This window comes from Schistocerca cancellata, chromosome 3 (genome assembly GCF_023864275.1).
Source record: "Schistocerca cancellata isolate TAMUIC-IGC-003103 chromosome 3, iqSchCanc2.1, whole genome shotgun sequence".
Classification (NCBI taxonomy): Eukaryota; Metazoa; Arthropoda; class Insecta; order Orthoptera; family Acrididae; genus Schistocerca; species Schistocerca cancellata.
In genome coordinates, this window is record NC_064628.1 from 163,702,985 (window position 1) to 163,722,826 (window position 19,842).

Consider the following 19,842-nt stretch of genomic DNA (forward strand, 5'->3'; position numbering starts at 1 on the left):
AAATTTGTATTCGGATAAATATTTACCTTTATTTCTTCATTTTTGTGGCCATAGTGTCCGTAGTTGCTTTATACTTCATGAGGGTATTTTTGATCCGTCGTTGCAACTACAAAAATGCGTGATTTCTCACATGACGCGTTTCGCTTTATTGAGGTAAAGCATCAACAGTGATCTGTAATTAAGTTTATTTACATTTTGATTTGCTTTTTAAATCGAAGAAACAGTTCGTTAAGACTATGTTGGTTTGTACTTACAGTGATTTTTTGGCTGATTGCTCGCTTACATCGGGAAATGTCGACGGCAATGTAAGCGACAAAACAGCCGATATATATATATATATATATATATATATATATATATATATATATATATACTCCTGGAAAATGAAATAAGAACACCGTGAATTCATTGTCCCAGGAAGGGGAAACTTTATTGACACATTCCTGGGGTCAGATACATCACATGATCACACTGACAGAACCACAGGCACATAGACACAGACAACAGAGCATGCACAATGTCGGCACTAGTACAGTGTATATCCACCTTTCGCAGCAACGCGGGCTGCTATTCTCCCATGGAGACGATCGTAGAGATGCTGGATGTAGTCCTGTGGAACGGCTTGCCATGCCATTTCCACCTGGCGCCTCAGTTGGACCAGCGTTCGTGCTGGACGTGCAGACCGCGTGAGACGACGCTTCATCCAGTCCCAAACATGCTCAATGGGGGACAGATCCGGAGATCTTGCTGGCCAGGGTAGTTGACTTACACCTTCTAGAGCACGTTGGGTGGCACGGGATACATGCGGACGTGCATTGTCCTGTTGGAACAGCAAGTTCCCTTGCCGGTCTAGGAATGGTAGAACTATGGGTTCGATGACGGTTTGGATGTACCGTGCACTATTCAGTGTCCCCTCGACGATCACCTGTGGTGTACGGCCAGTGTAGGAGATCGCTCCCCACACCATGATGCCGGGTGTTGGCCCTGTGTGCCTCGGTCGTATGCAGTCCTGATTGTGGCGCTCACCTGCACGGCGCCAAACACGCATACGACCATCATTGGCACCAAGGCAGAAGCGACTCTCATCGCTGAAGACGACACGTCTCCATTCGTCCCTCCATTCAAGCCTGTCGCGACACCACTGGAGGCGGGCTGCACGATGTTGGGGCGTGAGCGGAAGACGGCCTAACGGTGTGCGGGACCGTAGCCCAGCTTCATGGAGACGGTTGCGAATGGTCATCGCCGATACCCCAGGAGCAAGTGTCCCTAATTTGCTGGGAAGTGGCGGTGCGGTCCCCTACGGCACTGCGTAGGATCCTACGGTCTTGGCGTGCATCCGTGCGTCGCTGCGGTCCGGTCCCAGGTCGACGGGCACGTGCACCTTCCGCCGACCACTGGCGACAACATCGATGTACTGTGGAGACCTCACGCCCCACGTGTTGAGCAATTCGGCGGTACGTCCACCCGGCCTCCCGCATGCCCACTATACGCCCTCGCTCAAAGTCCGTCAACTGCACATACGGTTCACGTCCACGCTGTCGCGGCATGCTACCAGTGTTAAAGACTGCGATGGAGCTCCGTATGCCACGGCAAACTGGCTGACACTGACGGCGGCGGTGCACAAATGCTGCGCAGCTAGCGCCATTCGACGGCCAACACCGCGGTTCCTGGTGTGTCCGCTGTGCCGTGCGTGTGATCATTGCTTGTACAGCCCTCTCGCAGTGTCCGGAGCAAGTATGGTGGGTCTGACACACCGGTGTCAATGTGTTCTTTTTTTCATTTCCAGGAGCGTACATGAGTTATTGGAGGTCAAATTGGCCGATTACTATCAATCACGTCAGGCCAGAAGTACTCCTCAGTTTCACGAAAAAACGGTAGAAGCATGATTATAAATATATTTATTTGTCTATGTCTTTGTTGATATCCGATATATACTACTCAGGAAGAAATTGGTTAAATATTTACTGTGTTTTAGAAAGCACAGAGACATTAGGCTACTGGCCTGCCTTTGTTTCTATTCCTTTGATATATGTTTATTTGATTTGTTTTTGGACTTAATAATGTGTGTTAGAGCGTGTTTATGGTCCAGCCGTGGGAATATTTATTTAATTTCAAGTTATTTAAATGTAAATCCAGTATTTTGTATGTGTTTCAATATGTTTGTGAGTGTGCGTTAGTGGTAAGGTGTCAGGCAAATCCAACACCTTCCATGAAAATCCTGACATGATAGCAAATCCGGCAATATGTCACATAGCTCCGAATAAATCCTGACATTAAATTAACCAAAGTAAGACAATCAACGAGTGAGTAAATGGAATACCACAGACTAACACAAGAACGCCTAAATGCATGTCATACCTTCCCACCGTGAAACAGACGCAGTTCCGAGGGGAGAAACGAGAACAGAAGCCGAGAGCAGAGCCGTGTAGGCTAGAAGGCCCTACGATAAGAGGGACACCCACATCGCCGGGAGATCCATCCCCCAGCCCATGTTAACAAAGAAAGAAAAGATGTTATGTGGACATGTGTCCGGAAACGCTTACTTTCCATGTTAGAGCTCATTTTATTACTTCTCTTCAAATAACATTAATCATGGAATGGAAACACACAGCAACAGAACGTACCAGCGTGATTTCAAACACTTTGTTACAGGAAATGTTCAAAATGTCCTCCGTTAGCGACGATACATGCATCCACCCTCCGTCGCATGGAATCCCTGATGCGCTGATGCATCCCTGGAGAATGGCGTATTGTATCACAGCCGTCCACAATACGAGCACGAAGAGTCTCTACATTTGATACCGGGGTTGCCTAGACAAGAGCTTTCAAATGCCCCCATAAATGAAAGTCAAGAGGGTTGAGGTCAGGAGAGCGTGGGGGCACGGAATTGGTCCGCCTCTACCAATCCATCGGTCACCGAATCTATTGTTGAGAAGCGTACGAACACTTCGACTGAAGTGTGCAGGAGCTCCATCGTGCATGAACCACATGTTGTGTCGTACTTGTAAAGACACATGTTCTAGCAGCACAGGTAGAGTATCCCGTATGAAATCATGATAACGTGCTCCATTGAGCGAACGTGGAAGAACATGGGGCCCAATCAAGACATCACCAACAATGCCTGCCCAAACGTTCACAGAAAATCTGTATTGATGGCGTGATTGCACAATTCCGTGCGGATTCTCGTCAGCCCACACATGTTGACTGTGAAAATTTACAATTTGATCACGTTGGAATGAAGCCTCATCCGTAAAGAGAACATTTGCACTGAAATGAGGATTGACATATTGTTTGATGAACCATTCGCAGAATTGTACCTGTGGAGGCCAATCAGCTGCTGATAGTGCCTGCACACGCTGTACATGGTACGGAAACAACTGGTTCTCCCGTAGCACTCTCCATACAGTGATGTTGTCAACGTTACCTTGTACAGCAGCAACTTCTCTGACGCTGACATTAGGGTTATCGTCAACTGCACGAAGAATTACCTCGTCCATTGCAGGTGTCCTCGTCGTTCTAGGTCTTCCCCAGTCGCGAGACATAGGCTGGAATGTTCCGAGCTCCCTAAGACGCCGATCAATAGCTTCGAACGTCTTCCTGTCGGGACACCTTCGTTCTGGAAATCTGTCTCGATACAAACGCACCGCGCCACGGCTATTGCCTCGTGCTAATCCATACATCAAACGGGCATGTGCCAACTCCGCATTTGTAAACATTGCACTGACTGCAAAACCACGTTCGTGATGAACACTAACTGATGCTAAATACTGATGTGCTTGATGCTAGTACTGTAGAGCAATGAGTCGCATGTCAACAGAAGCACCGAAGTCAACATTACCTTCCTTCAATTGGGCCAAAAAAATGGTTCAAATGGCTCTGAGCACTATGGGACTTAACTACTGAGGTCATCAGTCCCCTAGAACTTAGAACTACTTAAACCTAACTAACCTAAGGACATCACACACATCCATGCCCGAGGCAGGATTCGAACCTGCGACCGTAGCGGTCACGCGGTTCCAAACTGACGCGCTTAGAACCGCACGGCCACACCGGCCGGCTCAATTGGGCCAACTGGAGGTGAATCGAGGAAGTTCAGTACATACTGACGAAACTAAAATGAGCTCTAACATGGAAATTAAGCGTTTCCGGACACATGTCCACATAACATCTTTTCTTTATTTGTTTGTGAGGAATTTTCCTGGAAGTTTGACCGTACCTTTTTGTAACACCCTGTAGATCTTACGAAAACACTAAAAGGGCCACACCAGCTGCAAGTTTTAGCGTGAGACTATACGCGTGTCTGTTATGTAGCAAACAGTAAAAACATTGCCCCACCACGAAAAGTATAGCGTTTCCTATTGGATAGACAGAATTTTTGTAGGCGGAGCTTAAGGTTAACATTGAGACGCTGATTGGTTAGTTGAAAACACAGCCAGATACCTTTTTCTTAAACCAATTTCGGTAAACAGTAGTAAGGATAAGTTCGAGAGAGTTGCTACCAAGGCGGCAAGGTGTGTGGAGCTGCGCTGCCCGCTGCCGCTGACGCTGCCTAACCACCGACAAGGTAATGAACGCACACGATGCCGCATAAGAGCGCATAAGGCTTCACTCAGAACTGCAGGAGTCTCATCTGTTACATCCCGTTTTTACGTAATACTAGTGTCGATCGTCAATTAAACTTCGAGGTATTCACATTTGCTACTTGAGGTTAAAATCTGAAACGCGATGATTTTTCTGTTATATAATTATTGAGAAGCCACATCAGCCACTGTAATCTACAACAAGTTAAATAAGTAATTAAAGATAATTGAGGGTCACTGTAGACCATTTTTGATAGTTTTCTCTTTTATGCAACTTCATTTAAACCTAGATTATAGATGTGATATGGCATAGGTCATCCTTCGATCCATTATAGAACTTGGATACCCATTCAGGGAATATTCGTTCACATTTTTGTTAAACACAGTTGGTTTTTATCATCCTTTATTATAATATTTCCTTTTATCAATAGTACAATTTATAAACAATGCTTTGTGAGTAGAATAAAAATTCCAATGGTAAACTTAACTACCGAGCAAGGTGGCGCAGTGGTTAGACACTGGACTCGCATTCGGGAGGACGACGGTTCAATCCCGCGTTGGCCATCCTGATTTAGGTTTTCCGTGATTTCCCTAAATCACTCCAGGCAAATGCCGGGATGGTTCCTTTGAAAGGGCACGGCCGACTTCCTTCCCCTTCTTTGCCTAATCCAATGAAACCGATGACCTCGCTGTCTGGTCTCCTTCCCCAAACAACCCAACCCACCATGGTAAACTTAACTGCTTTTCCGACGTTATTTTACCAGCTAACTACAAATAGGAAATTTAGTTAGTATTAAGATTCTTTTACAGGGAGTGCAGTGGAGCTGACGCTGAAATCATTAAGTATTTGATTATATCATCGCTAGTCTCACTGAACTCTTCTGAACTCTACATGTCATGTGTGGTCTGGCGTCTCCTTACCAGCAACAGGCACCAAGTTCAAACTAGTCAATTCCCTAAAAAACACGCTCAGAGCGTCGTTGTGCGAAAGTGGTAGGGAGACACGACTTAGAACAAACAGACAACACGCAGGATGTTAGATGGCTTGAACAAATGGCGGGAGCGCTCTACCCAAATTCAGATCTCGTTATTGGGGAGACTGGATGGAAGTGGGAGAGGAGTGCTGGACAGGACAGAGAGAGTGCTGGGCGAGGAGATGCGACGGATGGTCGCGGGAAAGACCGGCAAAGTGGAGCAGTTTGCGCGTGGTCGAGGGAGATAGAAATATTACCTAGTGCCGACTTGTGCACTTGTGAGACTTCCGTGGCTTCTGCAGTGAAGGCGTAGTATGCGTTTAGAAGTGAATATCTGGCAAGTTAAGTTGTTGTTCATAACTAATTACTTGAAGTAGGAATCTATTGTTTCCCTGTTATTCAACTTATATTTTATTTAATTGCTGGACCATCGATACCAATAATAAACTGCATTCTTAAAGGTACTTCTGCTATTGTACTCATCATTTAAAGTCGTTAAAAATAGCTCCTGCAGATTTTATTTAATTGCAATCTTTCATGTATAAATTTCTACGTTACATTCAAAATTCGCAATTGCCGAGTGATAGGAACCTTCAACCATTTGATGCATGTGTATATTCATATTGTATACTGTAGACTCAGCAGTATTTGGCTTGTAATGCGGCAACTACGTATCCCAGCCCCTAGACAACGAAACCAGGCCAACCTTTAATATTTCAACTCTGAGTCTGAGGGTACGTAGTTGAGGGCCACACCACACCATTTTCTTTTTAGAAAGCCCTCATAGCTTACCAACTAAAAAGCAATCATTGCAAAACATCTTTTATAGACACCATTAGAGGTGATGACCTATTTATCTTTTCAGGATTTTTCCGCTTTCGATTCCAGGTGCGCCAACTAAGTTTTCCATTGGAAACGTAATATTCATCTGAGAGTCTAAGAATGACGAGTACCTGGTGATCGTAGGGTGTATATCAAGTAATTAAGGGAGTATGTGGTTTGAAGTATCACAGCTGCAGAACTGCTTCGTTGGAGCATTAAAAACGGTTTCTAACTTCGCTTCAGCGGCATCGGTGGCTTTGGAGCAGCGTTGGTTTTCCTAAAGCTGGGGTCTTGGATTCGAGACTTGTTTTTGGCATCGTTGTTTGCTTTGGCCCCTTCCACAGGCGGCTATTGTATAAGGGGCGATCAAAAAGTTTCCTTTCGAAGGCCGTACAATCCAGAATCGGTATGCCAAACAAGGAAAATCGCCGTGAGTTCTGAGGCAATCATCCGACCGACGCATCAGGCTGACGATACCCATTTGGTAAAATACCATGTCTTACTGTGCGAGGAAGTCAGCCACTGCTTGCTGCATATTCCGGTCTGATAGAAATCATTCTCCCTTCGAGCCTTTTTTAAGGGACCGAATGCGTGATAATCGGATGGGGAGAGAGCAGGGAGAGTGGGTGATCGAGTGTCTCCAACTCGAGTTGGCGTAATTTCTGCATCACGACGTGTGCGGTATGGGGACGTGCGTTGTCGTGAACCAGCAGCACCCCCTTGCTGCATCTGGTTTTCGACAGATATGCTGCCCCACATCATTTCTTCATTCATTGGTGGATGTTTATCCTTGTTTGTCCTTTGGCAGCTAAGATAAGAATAACACCACGTTGGTCCTGTTTGGACGTATTTGGTAATAACGTCAAAATAGTCGCGCTTCGATGTTTACCCCACGCACGTTGGAAACACACGAATACCACACTAATCCCTTTCCTAAATGTCGATGCTTATGTAGCCGCACCCGAGTCGAGCTACGTTGTATATATGCTTCAGCAACATCCTCAAACGGAAACTTTGTGATCGCCCATTATATGCAGGGTGTTCAGAAGCAGCGTGAAACGCTTGTAAGAGTGTTGCAGGGTAGGTTATGCTGAGAAATAATTTTTAAGGAACAAATTCGATACGTTGCGCCGTTTCCGAGCTAATTAGCACTCAAGTTAATCGCAGTGTGGCGCGCTCAAACTGAGGCGGCCCGTTACAGATGCTGTCGCCAAAAGTATTCTTAAAACCGAACAAGAAAGCGACACTAAAAATGGACACGCGATGGTAGTAAGAATCGAACTCGAGCCAACGGCTGAGAAGTATCGTGCGCTGTCATCCACGTTATGAGAAGAACTGACACCTTCAATTCCATTAACTCGTAAACGGTGCAACGTATCGAATTTTTTCTTAACAATTGTTTCTCAGTACATCCTGTAACAGTATCCTGTAACATCCTTACAAGCTTTTCAGACTGTTTCTGACCACGCTGTATAGGCGGCGCGTCGTTAAGTCAGAGTGGCAAATGCCATTACAACCGAATTCCTTGCGAATATATCATGTCTTACATGGGCCAGCCTATTAGAACAGTGGAGGAAAGCTGCAAGGAACATCAGTGACAAACCAGAGAGAAAAAACCAAGCAAATCAGTTGTCACCGAGCGCTCCCTTGAATGAAATCACGAAATGAAATCAATATCGTGGTATGAACGCCAGGTTTCTGTGACAGCGTAATTAAGGAGTCTATCAAAAGAAGTACGTCGAAAGAAAGTGAAAAGGGACGGAGGTTTTAATTTAAACACTATTAGTGTCCGGCAGTCTATTATTAAAATCTTGGCGGCTATCACATCCACGAGAACAGGAAAGCACTGAGAGAACGTGTGTTTCACTGAATATCAGTGCGGGCTATGAAAAAAAAGAAGAAACATCAAAGGGCGTAATGGGCGTCGGAAGTCGAATTGAGCTATAATAGCTACGCTCTTCCGGTGTCTCTAGACCGCAAGACAGCCGCTTTCAGTCCTCTTTACTGAAAAGAGTCTTTGGGTGGCTGGGAAGAAGAGGAGAGGCGATATTAGATCATCAGAAAGTAGACTTAGGTACTCAAGTAAATATCAGATGTCTTCACTGCGTCCCATGAAGTAAAGTAAAACAACAAAGTGGATGGTGATCCATCAATCGGACAAGCATTTAGGCTGACTCCCTTTCGAATTTTTCAAGAACAGTGGGTTGCATGCCTTCACTACCTCCCAACTTCTCACTTTTCTTTCGTGCCTTACGCGTCCATAGAAACACAAATATAGCACTATACTACCCAAGCGGAAATTGTAGTAACCTACACGATACTGATACAGACACGACATTTCCTATGACGCATAGGAAGGCAGCAGCAATTCATTCTCAGGACAGCAATGAGAGATTCACTTGTCGACGTATCGCTCAGTTGACTGAGCATGCTCGTATGTATCAATTTTGTTACTGAAAGAGAAGTTGTTCGAAAAAAACAATGTTTCTGTAGCCACATTAATTTCTAGCTAATGTTTACAACCTCACGACGGTATTATACAACTGGCTTTTAAATAATTTGAAACCAAGCACCATCAAACCGAAAGCATACAACTAACATTAAACTCACGAATGATAGTAACGCTTCTACATCTACATCTGTACTCCGCGAGCCACCTTACGGTGTGTGGCGGAGGGTACTTATTGTACCACTATCTGATCCCCCCTTCCCTGTTCCATTCACGAATTGTGCGTGGGAAGAACGACTGCTTGTAAGTCTCCGTATTTGCTCTAATTTCTCGGATCTTTTCGTTGTGATCATTACGCGAGATATATGTGGGCGGTAGTAATATGTTGCCCATCTCTTCCCGGAATGTGCTCTCTCGTAATTTCGATAATAAACCTCTCCGTATTGCGTAACGCCTTTCTTGAAGTGTCCGCCACTGGAGCTTGTTCAGCATCTCCGTAACGCTCTCGCGCTGACTAAATGTCCCCATGACGAATCGCGCTGCTTTTCGCTGGATCATGTCTATCTCTTCTATTAATCCAACCTGGTAAGGGTCCCATACCGATGAGCAATACTCAAGAATCGGACAAACAAGCGTTTTGTAAGCTACTTCTTTCGTCGATGAGTCACATTTTCTTAGAATTCTTCCTATGAATCTCAACCTGGCGCCTGCTTTTCCCACTATTTGTTTTATGTGATCATTCCAGTTCAGATCGCTCCGGATAGTAACTCCTAAGTATTTTACGGTCGTTACCGCTTCCAATGATTTACCACCTATGGCATAATCGTACTGGAATGGATTTCTGCCCCTATGTATGCGCATTATATTACATTTATCTACGTTTAGGGAAAGCTGCCAGCTGTCGCACCATGCATTAATCCTCTGCAGGTCTTCCTGGAGTACGTACGAGTCTTCTGATGTTGCTACTTTCTTGTAGACAACCGTGTCATCTGCAAATAGCCTCACGGAGCTACCGATGTTGTCAACTAAGTCATTTATGTATATTGTAAACAATAAAGGTCCTATCACGCTTCCTTGCGGTACTCCCGAAATTACCTCTACATCTGCAGATTTTGAACCGTTAAGAATGACATGTTGTGTTCTTCCTTCTAGGAAATCCTGAATCCAATCAGAAACCTGGTCCGATATTCCGTAAGCTCGTATTTTTTTCACTAAACGTAAGTGCGGAACCGTATCAAATGCCTTCCTGAAGTCCAGGAATACGGCATCAATCTGCTCGCCAGTGTCTACGGCACTGTGAATTTCTTGGGCAAATAGGGCGAGCTGAGTTTCACATGATCTCTGTTTGCGGAATCCATGTTGGTTATGATGAAGGAGATTTGTATTATCTAAGAACGTCATAATACGAGAACACAAAACATGTTCCATTATTCTACAACAGATTGACGTAAGCGAAATAGGCCTATAATTATTCGCATCTGATTTATGACCCTTCTTGAAAATGGGAACGACCTGCGCTTTCTTCCAGTCGCTAGGTACTTTACGTTCTTCCAGCGATCTACGATAAATTGCTGATAGAAAGGGGGCAAGTTCTTTAGCATAATCACTGTAGAATCTTAAGGGTATCTCGTCTGGTCCGGATGCTTTTCCGCTACTAAGTGATAGCAGTTGTTTTTCAATTCCGATATCGTTTATTTCAATATTTTCCATTTTGGCGTCCGTGCGACGGCTGAAGTCAGGGACCGTGTTACGATTTTCCGCAGTGAAACAGTTTCGGAACACTGAATTCAGTATTTCTGCCTTTCTTCGGTCGTCCTCTGTTTCGGTGCCATCGTGGTCAACGAGTGACTGAATAGGGGATTTAGATCCGTTTACCGATTTTACATATGACCAAAACTTTTTAGGGTTCTTGTTTAGATTGTTTGCCAATGTTTTATGTTCGAATTCGTTGAATGCTTCTCTCATTGCTCTCTTTACGCTCTTTTTCGCTTCGTTCAGCTTTTCCTTATCAGCTATGATTCGACTACTCTTAAACCTATGATGAAGCTTTCTTTGTTTCCGTAGTACCTTTCGTACATGATTGTTATACCACGGTGGATCTTTCCCCTCGCTTTGGACCTTAGTCGGTACGAACTTATCTAAGGCGTACTGGACGATGTTTCTGAATTTTTTCCATTTTTGTTCCACATCCTCTTCCTCAGAAATGAACGTTTGATGGTGGTCACTCAGATATTCTGCGATTTGTGCCCTATCACTCTTGTTAAGCAAATATATTTTCCTTCCTTTCTTGGCATTTCTTATTACACTTGTAGTCATTGATGCAACCACTGACTTATGATCACTGATACCCTCTTCTACATTCACGGAGTCGAAAAGTTCCGGTCTATTTGTTGCTATGAGGTCTAAAACGTTAGCTTTGTGTGTTTTAACACGCAATATAAGTTTCCAAACTCCTAATCGTAATATTCTGCGTAGAATTTCCGTGCAGTAAGAATCTACCTCCGTAGTTCTTGGTATATCAGTTTACACTCAGAATTTCAATATGCATTGTTAACGGCAATTGATCATAAGCGAAAAGGCTTTATTTTCAAATACATACTTTCCACTTACCATAGTAGTCCTGACAGTGCACGTGGTGTACCTGAAACAGAAAGCAGTACTATTACTTTCAAATTACAAGTAAGTGGTTTACAGAAACGTATGTTTCACATCATCACGAAAACATGATGATATATCGTTTTGTGGTAACATAACAAATAATCTATTACGAACCCCTTGGAACCGAATTTGCGGTTTCTTATGTGGAAATAGGACTGCTGAAATCTGAGCTCCACTAGAAAAAGCTAACTGTCTTACGAGGAAACATGTATGTTAGTGTCATCTAGAAGTATTGCAAGAAAAACAGAGAACTCCACAAAAAAATCTGTGAAAGGAGAAGGAGAAAAACGAGAATAAGCGAAAGAAGAAGAAGAAGAAGAACAGGAAGACAGAACACTATTAGATGAAGAACAACGACACTCAGTAAGCTCCTCTGTGATCACGAACATATCCTGTGTAGTATACTTAAGCGGAAAGTAAATTTGTAGAGCAATAAATATAGTTTAAGGACAGGATACATTGCCATTTGTGTAAGTTCCGGAGTTAATAAGAAACTAAAATTTAATTCGAATAAGAAAGTATGGAGACAATACCGTCATTAAGCCATAACTTCACACTGTCAAAAATATTACACGTTTTCATACACAATCTAACCATTTGCATCCAGATATTCATTACTTTCAGCTTCAGCCTAATAGGTTGGAAAAACGGAAGTAGCGCCGGCCACTCGCCTCACATGGTCCTGTCCGTGACGTTACATTGGTATGTCCGTGACGTCTTATTGCCCTGGCAGGTCGGGGCTAAAGCGCTCTTCTTGGGTCACCACCTCAAATATGAATCATATTGTCTCACCTCCAGTACGTTCTGGGCGTTTCGGCACCGTTTATAAAGGGAGGATACTGCACCAGCCATGGAAATCAGTTGTCATTGTTGATGATAACGATTGTCATATCCGTTGAAAGGTGTATTTAATTTGATGCAGTTTGAAAGATAATGGTATTTTATTGAGGCACCATACCGTCAAATACAGCCAGATAAAAATACGACTGCTGTTTACTTGTTACATGGACCAGAGGGCAAAGCTCAGGAAGCAGGTGGACAGTGTGTCTAGGGGCACAAAGATAGCAATGGCAGACAACTGTCGTTTATCTTTCTGTCAAACTATTTTCTCAAACATATTTTGTGACCTCTGTTTTTCTACACTACTGACCATTAAAATCGCTACACCAAGAAGAAATGCAGATGGTAAACGGGTATTCATTGGACAAATATATTATACTAGAACTTACATGTGATTACATTTTCACGCAATTTGGGTGCATAGATCCTGAGAAATCAGTACCCAGAACAACCACCTCTGGTCGTAATAACGGCCTTGATACGCCTGGGCATTGAGTCAAACAGAGCTTGGATGGCGTGTACAGGTACAGCTGCCCATGCAGCTTCACCACGATACCACGGTTACCACGGTTCATCAAGAGCAGTGACTGGCGTATTGTGACGAGCCTGTTTCCCGGCCACCATTGACCAGACGTTTTCAATTGGTGATAGATCTGGAGAATGTACTGGCCAGGGCAGCAGTCGAACATTTTCTGTATCCAGAAAGGCCCGTACAGGACCTGCAACATGCGGTCGTGCATTATCCTGCTGAAACTTAGGGTTTCGCTGGGATCGAATGAAGGGTAAAGCCACGGGTCGTAACACATCTGAACTGTAACGTCTACTTTCAAAGTGCCGTCAATCCGAACAAGAGGTGACCGAGACGTGTAACCAATGGCACCCCATACCATCACGCCGGGTGATAAGCCAATATGGCGATAACGAATACACGCTTCCAGTGTGCGCTCACCGCGATGTCGCAAACGCGGATGCGACCATCATGATGCTATAAACAGAACCTGGATTCATCTGAAAACATGACTTTTGCCATTCGTGCACCCAGGTTCGTCGTTGAGTACACCATCACATGCGCTCCTGTCTGTGATGCAGCGTCAAGGGTAACCGCAGCCATGGTCTCCGATCTGATAGTCCATGCTGCTGCAAACGTCGTCGAACTGTTCGTGCAGATGGTTGTTGTCTTGCAAACGTCCCCATCTGTAGACTCAGCGATTGAGACATGGCTGCACGATGTGTTACAGCCATGCGGATAAGATGCCTGTCATCTCGACTGCTAGTGATACGAGGCCGTTGGGATCCAGCACGGCGTTCCGTATCACCCTCCTGAACCCACCGATTCCATATTCTGCTAGCAGTCATTGGATCTCGACCAACGCGAGCAGCAATGTCGCGATACGATAAACCGCAATCGCGATAGGCTACAATCCGACCTTTATCAAAGTCGGAAAGGTGGCATCACAACAACGTTTCACCAGGCAACGCCGGTCAACTGCTGTTTGTGTATGAGAAATCGGTTGGAAACTTTCCTCATGTCAGCACGTTGCAGGTGTCGCCACCGGCGATAACCTTGTTTGAATACTGTGAAAAGCTAATCATTTGCATATCACAGCATCTTCTTCCTGTCGGTTAAATTTCGCGTCTGTAGCATGTCATCTTCGTGGTGTAGCAATTTTAATGGCCAGTAGTGTATATCATACGAACAAAAAGTGGAACAAAAATAAAGAAAACTAGGACGAAATGGATGATGATTTGTAAGAACGAGAACAATGACTTTCTAAACATCATAACTTGGAAAATAGAGGACTCAAAGAGGAGATAGAACTCAAATACCTAAAAAAATTGTATAAAAATTGTACATGCTGGGAAAACAAAGAAGATAACGTGGGTGGAATAATCCAGGTGAAGGAGGCTTATTTCTTCGGCAAGAAAGCTTTGCTCTTATTAGACATAGACGCGAAACTGAGGAAAAAGGTCCTGGAGCATAGCATTTGGAGCAAAGCATTGCATAAAAATCACGTGTGATCCTTGGGGAAACTAGAAATGATGAAACTGGGAAAATCTGATCCAATATTCTACAGAAGTTTTGTAGAATCGAGATGACAGATGCTGTAGCAAATGAAGTATGAAAACGAGTAGATGGCGAAGTAAGTCTATGGAAGAATGTTACCAGAAGAAAGAATGTACTAGTAAAAATCCGAAGCTGCATTCACGAATAATAAGTTTGTCACCGAATAGAAACATACAGGGGGAAGTTGGAGGAGCATAAGAACCTATCCAGATGCTTGGATCAAAGGCTATCCTTACCACACTTATTCTAATCTTGCACCTTCCAGTGTTTACCTTTCTCGCACCTTATGTAATACCAACCAAAAAAATTTCTTTGTGGACGAAAATGCACTTTGAATTTGGATTGACGAAATTTTTATCTCCGAACCAGTAGCTTTCTACAGGCTTGGTATTCAAAACATGTTTGGGCTCATTAGTATGTTTTAGTCAATGTGAGAAGAAATATTGCTGATCTTTAATTTACCTCTTACGTTTTTCTGTTATGTTCAACAAACCAATGAGAAGCGCTAGAAAAATATGCACTGTTCTAATACAAATTAATTACAACTTACTATGATAACATTATGACGAAAGTCTAATTTACTGAAACAAATACTACCCGTAACACAAACCTGGCCAGAACTTCACACATTGGTAGGAATAAAACACTTTTGCCGTCATATGGTCTGAGTCAACGTGAAGTCCTGTGTACTACCGAAGGAACAAATTACGACTACCGTGAAAATATATGAAACTGGCCAGGAGAGTAAACCCAAAACGAAACCTAGTTAAGAAATCATTCAATGCCACATATAAATCAATCAAACTGTGTATTCACACAAACATTACAGATTATGTTGGCATAAGCAGAACAATAGAAGCTTTAACAAGGATGCAATGTTGAAACTTCAGAACAATAGAAGCTTTAACAAGGATGCAATGTTGAAACTTCATAAAAATTTCGTCATGCGAGAAGAATTAAGATGCAAGAGTTAAGATTACGTTACTGATTATCGGTCTGAAAGCTTGCAGCTCAGTAAGAGAAGAAGTAAAAGTGTAACAAATTCTCTAGGTCTGCAGTGAGACTGGAACCAAGAGTAATGGCATCTCCCCCGTCACAAAGCGGCCACGTGACCACTTTGCTAGCATGCCAGTACAACCTGCAATATGCCCTAATCACTGTAGTAATTGATTATGCACATAATTTGCAGCATAAAATGTGGGATTAGTGGCAGGTACCTTCATGGAATGAAATCACAACTTTGATAACTCAGTGTTACACCTTAAGTGAGAATAATTCAGATTATTTATTGGAAATGACAGGAAAATATCAAGTGAATTTAACAGGATAAGTCTGAACGATTCTAGGAGGTAAATCGACATCATTTGCCAAACGTATATTACAATGTTGCCACTTCTCGGTTGGAGTAGCAACAGGAAGATACATTTGCACAGCTGGTGTGTTTCTTATCCGGCTAGCACTTGGCATGCTCTGTCTTCAGAAGAGGCTGTGGCGCCGACTGCCACCACTTCGACTGTGACCCAAAAAACCTAACGAACAGGCCAATGAGTCTCATTTGCATTTCTGTAACTATGATTTGGATCTAAAGCATAACAGGCCAATAAGTCTAATTTGCATTTCTGTAACTATGATTTGGATCTAAAGCATAGTTACAAATAATTCCGATATGCATCTGTTGCAACTCGAACAACATAAATAAAGAGAAGTTGGAATTATTTAGCCGGCCCTCAGGAATTATTTTAACAGCCCTCCTCTGCAGTAACTGGCTTAGCTATATTTGTTTTTCTGTCTTAAGCGTACTGAAAACTAAGAAGCTCATTCAACAGAAACTATACATCTTTACCATCACCATATGTGTTAACATTATGAGTAAATAACATTTTTAAATACTATACATTTAAAACAGTTTTGCTTAAGAATGATCTTCTTGGCACCCACTTAACATATATCAACAACAGAAGACTAATTACAAAACTCAAACATCTTCAAGGAAATTTAATAAGCTGTGTAAAATATATAGTTGCGAACCAGAAAAGCAAACTGTGCAGTGGAATATAGCGCAGTGACAGGAAAACAGGACTCAAAAAGCCGTGAAGAAATTGAAACAAGTGAATGAGTGCAGCTTCCGTTAACATGGAAGGAGGTGCTGGGCTCGAATCCTAGTAAGACAAAACTTTCTCTTTTCGTCATTTCTGTTTCTGTCATCTCGCTACTGGTGAATAAGATCGATATCGAACATTTGGTTGTGCTTCTTTAGCAATGAGATGAGATTCTGAGTTCGCATACCCGATCAACACAAGCTTTACGTCATGTCATTTCAAGGTTAAATATGAGCGCACGTTGTTACGTTTGACTGAAACCACATTTAAAATCTTTCATGGTTAGTTAACAGGAACAATAGTTGCTGAATAGGATTTCTGGATGACATACACAAAATTTTCGTAATATGTTTGAAGTTGAAACTTGTATTTTGAAATCTCATTTACTGTAATTAATTTTAGCTTACAAGCTTTAAAGACTGTGTCATGTATAATGAGTTGTTTCCTGACATTTACGTTATCATGATATTAATTGGCATGTAGACTAATAGCCATAGTGAGTAGCCGGCCGGAGTGGCCGAGCGGTTCTAGGCGCTACAGTCTGGAACCGCGCGACCTCTACGGTCGCAGTTTCGAATCCTGCCTCGGGCACGGAGTGTGTGATGTCCTTAGGTTAGTTAGATTTAAGTAGTTCTAAGTTCTAGGGGACTGATGACCTCAGCAGTTAAGTCCCATAGTGTTCAGAGCCATTTGAACCATAGTGAGCAGTGTCCACTTAGTGGTCTCTTGTAGTATCCATTTTGTATAGTCGAATGACTGTGCCGAAAAGAGGTTAGAGTACCTGCAAGAAAGTTACGTTATGTGTGTTGCATACAAATCAGGTGGAAAGCAATTCAGTTCGTTCGGGTACTTTTGAGCATGATAATACCGTAGAAATTTTATAGTTTACAACTGCTTAAATGTTTGTATCAAGTTACCTAGTGTGTTAAAGCGCATGTTTATGTAAAGGAGAACCTAGGCTATTTTCCCCCCAGAATGTGCTGTTATTTAATATCCAGACTTATTAACATTGTGTGATGGGCGGTGGGCACGACTCATTCATTACCCGTGTATTTCTCGTTTCTTACCAACTGGACTAATGAATCACGGCCCACGGCCCGCTTTTAAGCTTTCATATGCCAGTAACTACCTCATACATTCCGAATTCCTTAGTAAAAGGCAACCCAAAGTATCTGGGCTTTAGTTCGCTTCGTCAGTTTCAATCTGGAAGTTTCAAAGTCTAGAGCGTTTGACGATTTGCAGATTTGCGCTACCACGCGAATGTTCAAAAGAAATATCCTATTATGATTTTTTTGTATATTCTCGCATATAGACACCTGGTTTATGCATCAAGCCATGCCGGTATTAGCAAGTTCTGCACTATGTTGGTACCCTGGAACTCGGCACTCCCACTTGAGCGGAAGGGCAGGAGACATTTACATTGTATCGATGACTACATTCTTTCTATCTTGCCCAGCCATTTTTCTGAGTATCCAAGTTTGTGACGGTTTTTCATGAATTTTCATGCCATACGCATGCATAAAAGTGGGTAGATTCTGCGTTCCAAAGGTTATCAGTATTGTAAGGCTGTCTGACTGCATGAGCAATATCCTTCTGTGCCAGAGTTGCTATGCATATTTATGGAAAATCGAAGGCAGGACGCAATGAAATCCAGTGCTAAGTACAGCCTGCATATTTCGATTTATGAGTACAATTTATCTCCTGTTTCCGACCAAGTACTGACAATTAAAATTCCCTCCATAGTCAGTAGTCCAATGGGGTACTTCTGAGGTGATCACCATGTAAGTAGGCTGTTTAGGTTTTCTTATTGGTAACGCTACGTAGCGCTCTGTATGAAAATCACTGGCTGTGCTGTGTGCAGTCTGTAGCTAGTTTGCATTGTTGTCTGCCATTGTAGTGTTGGGCAGCTGGATGTTAACAGCGCGTAGCGTTGTGCAGTTGGAGGTGAGCCACCAGCAGTGGTGGATGTGGGGAGAGAGATGGCGGAGTTTTGAAATTTGTAACACTGGATGTCATGAACTGCTATATATATTATGACTATTAAGGTAAATACATTGTTTGTTCTCTATTAACATCTTTCAATTGCTAACTATGCCTATCAGTAGTTAGTGCCTTCTGTAGTTCGAATCTTTTATTTAGCTGGCAGTAGTGGCGCTCGCTGTATTGCAGTAGTTCGAGTAACGAAGATTTTTGTGAGGTAAGGATTCATGAAAGGTATAGGTTAATGTTAGTCAGGGCCATTCTTTTGTAGGGATTTTTGAAAGTCAGATTGCGTTGCGCAAAAAATATTGTGTGTCAGTTTAAGCACAGTCATGTATAATTTTTCTAAGGGGACGTTTCAACCAACGCACATTACTGATGCTGGCTACGGAGACCGTATCATTATTTTCGTTTTTGTCACTCCTGTACTGTGACTGATACAGAGACAATAGAGCCTTCTCATTTTCAAGACTGCAGTCGGAGGATATTAGGTAAAAACAATTGGAAGAGCACTGGTTCGAGCACCCAAAAGGCTGTAAAGGCTTTTCCTTTGATCATACTTATTTTCGATAAAATTACTCACTGTCAGTTCAATACCTGAAATAATGTGCATAAAAATGGATAGAGGAGAAACCAAAATGATAGAGTAATAAAACTGTGAGGTTTGACAGTTGCATTATTTCAGATAATAGGTAGATCATACTCTTTTATAAGAGTGTAACAATACATCATACATTTCAATAGAGCGGACGACTGTTTATGCACCTTACTCCCAGTATATACGGGGCAGTTCAATAAGAAATGCAACACATTTTTTTTCTCGGCCAATTTTGGTTGAAAAAACCGCAAATTTCTTGTGGAATATTTTCAAACATTCCCGCTTCGTCTCGTATAGTTTCATTGACTTCCGACAGGTGGCAGCGCTGTACGGAGCTGTTAAAATGGCGTCTGTAACGGATGTGCGTTGCAAACAACGGGCAGTGATCGAGTTTCTTTTGGCGGAAAACCAGGGCATCTCAGATATTCATAGGCGCTTGCAGAATGTCTACGGTGATCTGGCAGCGGACAAAAGCACGGTGAGTCGTTGGGCAAAGCGTGTGTCATCATCGCCGCAAGGTCAAGCAAGACTGTCTGATCTCCCGCGTGCGGGCCGGCCGTGCACAGCTGTGACTCCTGCAATGGCGGAGCGTGCGAACACACTCGTTCGAGATGATCGACGGATCACCATCAAACAACTCAGTGCTCAACTTGACATCTCTGTTGGTAGTGCTGTCACAATTGTTCACCAGTTGGGATATTCAAAGGTTTGTTCCCGCTGGGTCCCTCGTTGTCTAACCGAACACCATAAAGAGCAAAGGAGAACCATCGGTGCGGA

At 43.1% G+C, this 19,842-nt stretch overlaps 1 protein-coding gene across 1 annotated transcript in view; it reads right to left on the reverse strand.

Annotated features, from left to right (window-relative positions):
- The window catches only part of LOC126174787 (uncharacterized), a 299,993-nt gene that overhangs the window by 256,180 nt on the left and 23,971 nt on the right, over nt 1–19,842 (reverse strand). The window contains exon 2 of the mRNA XM_049921152.1: nt 11,436–11,466. Coding sequence (XP_049777109.1) covers nt 11,436–11,466 — 31 coding nt within the window. The remainder of the gene's footprint in view (nt 1–11,435; nt 11,467–19,842) is intronic.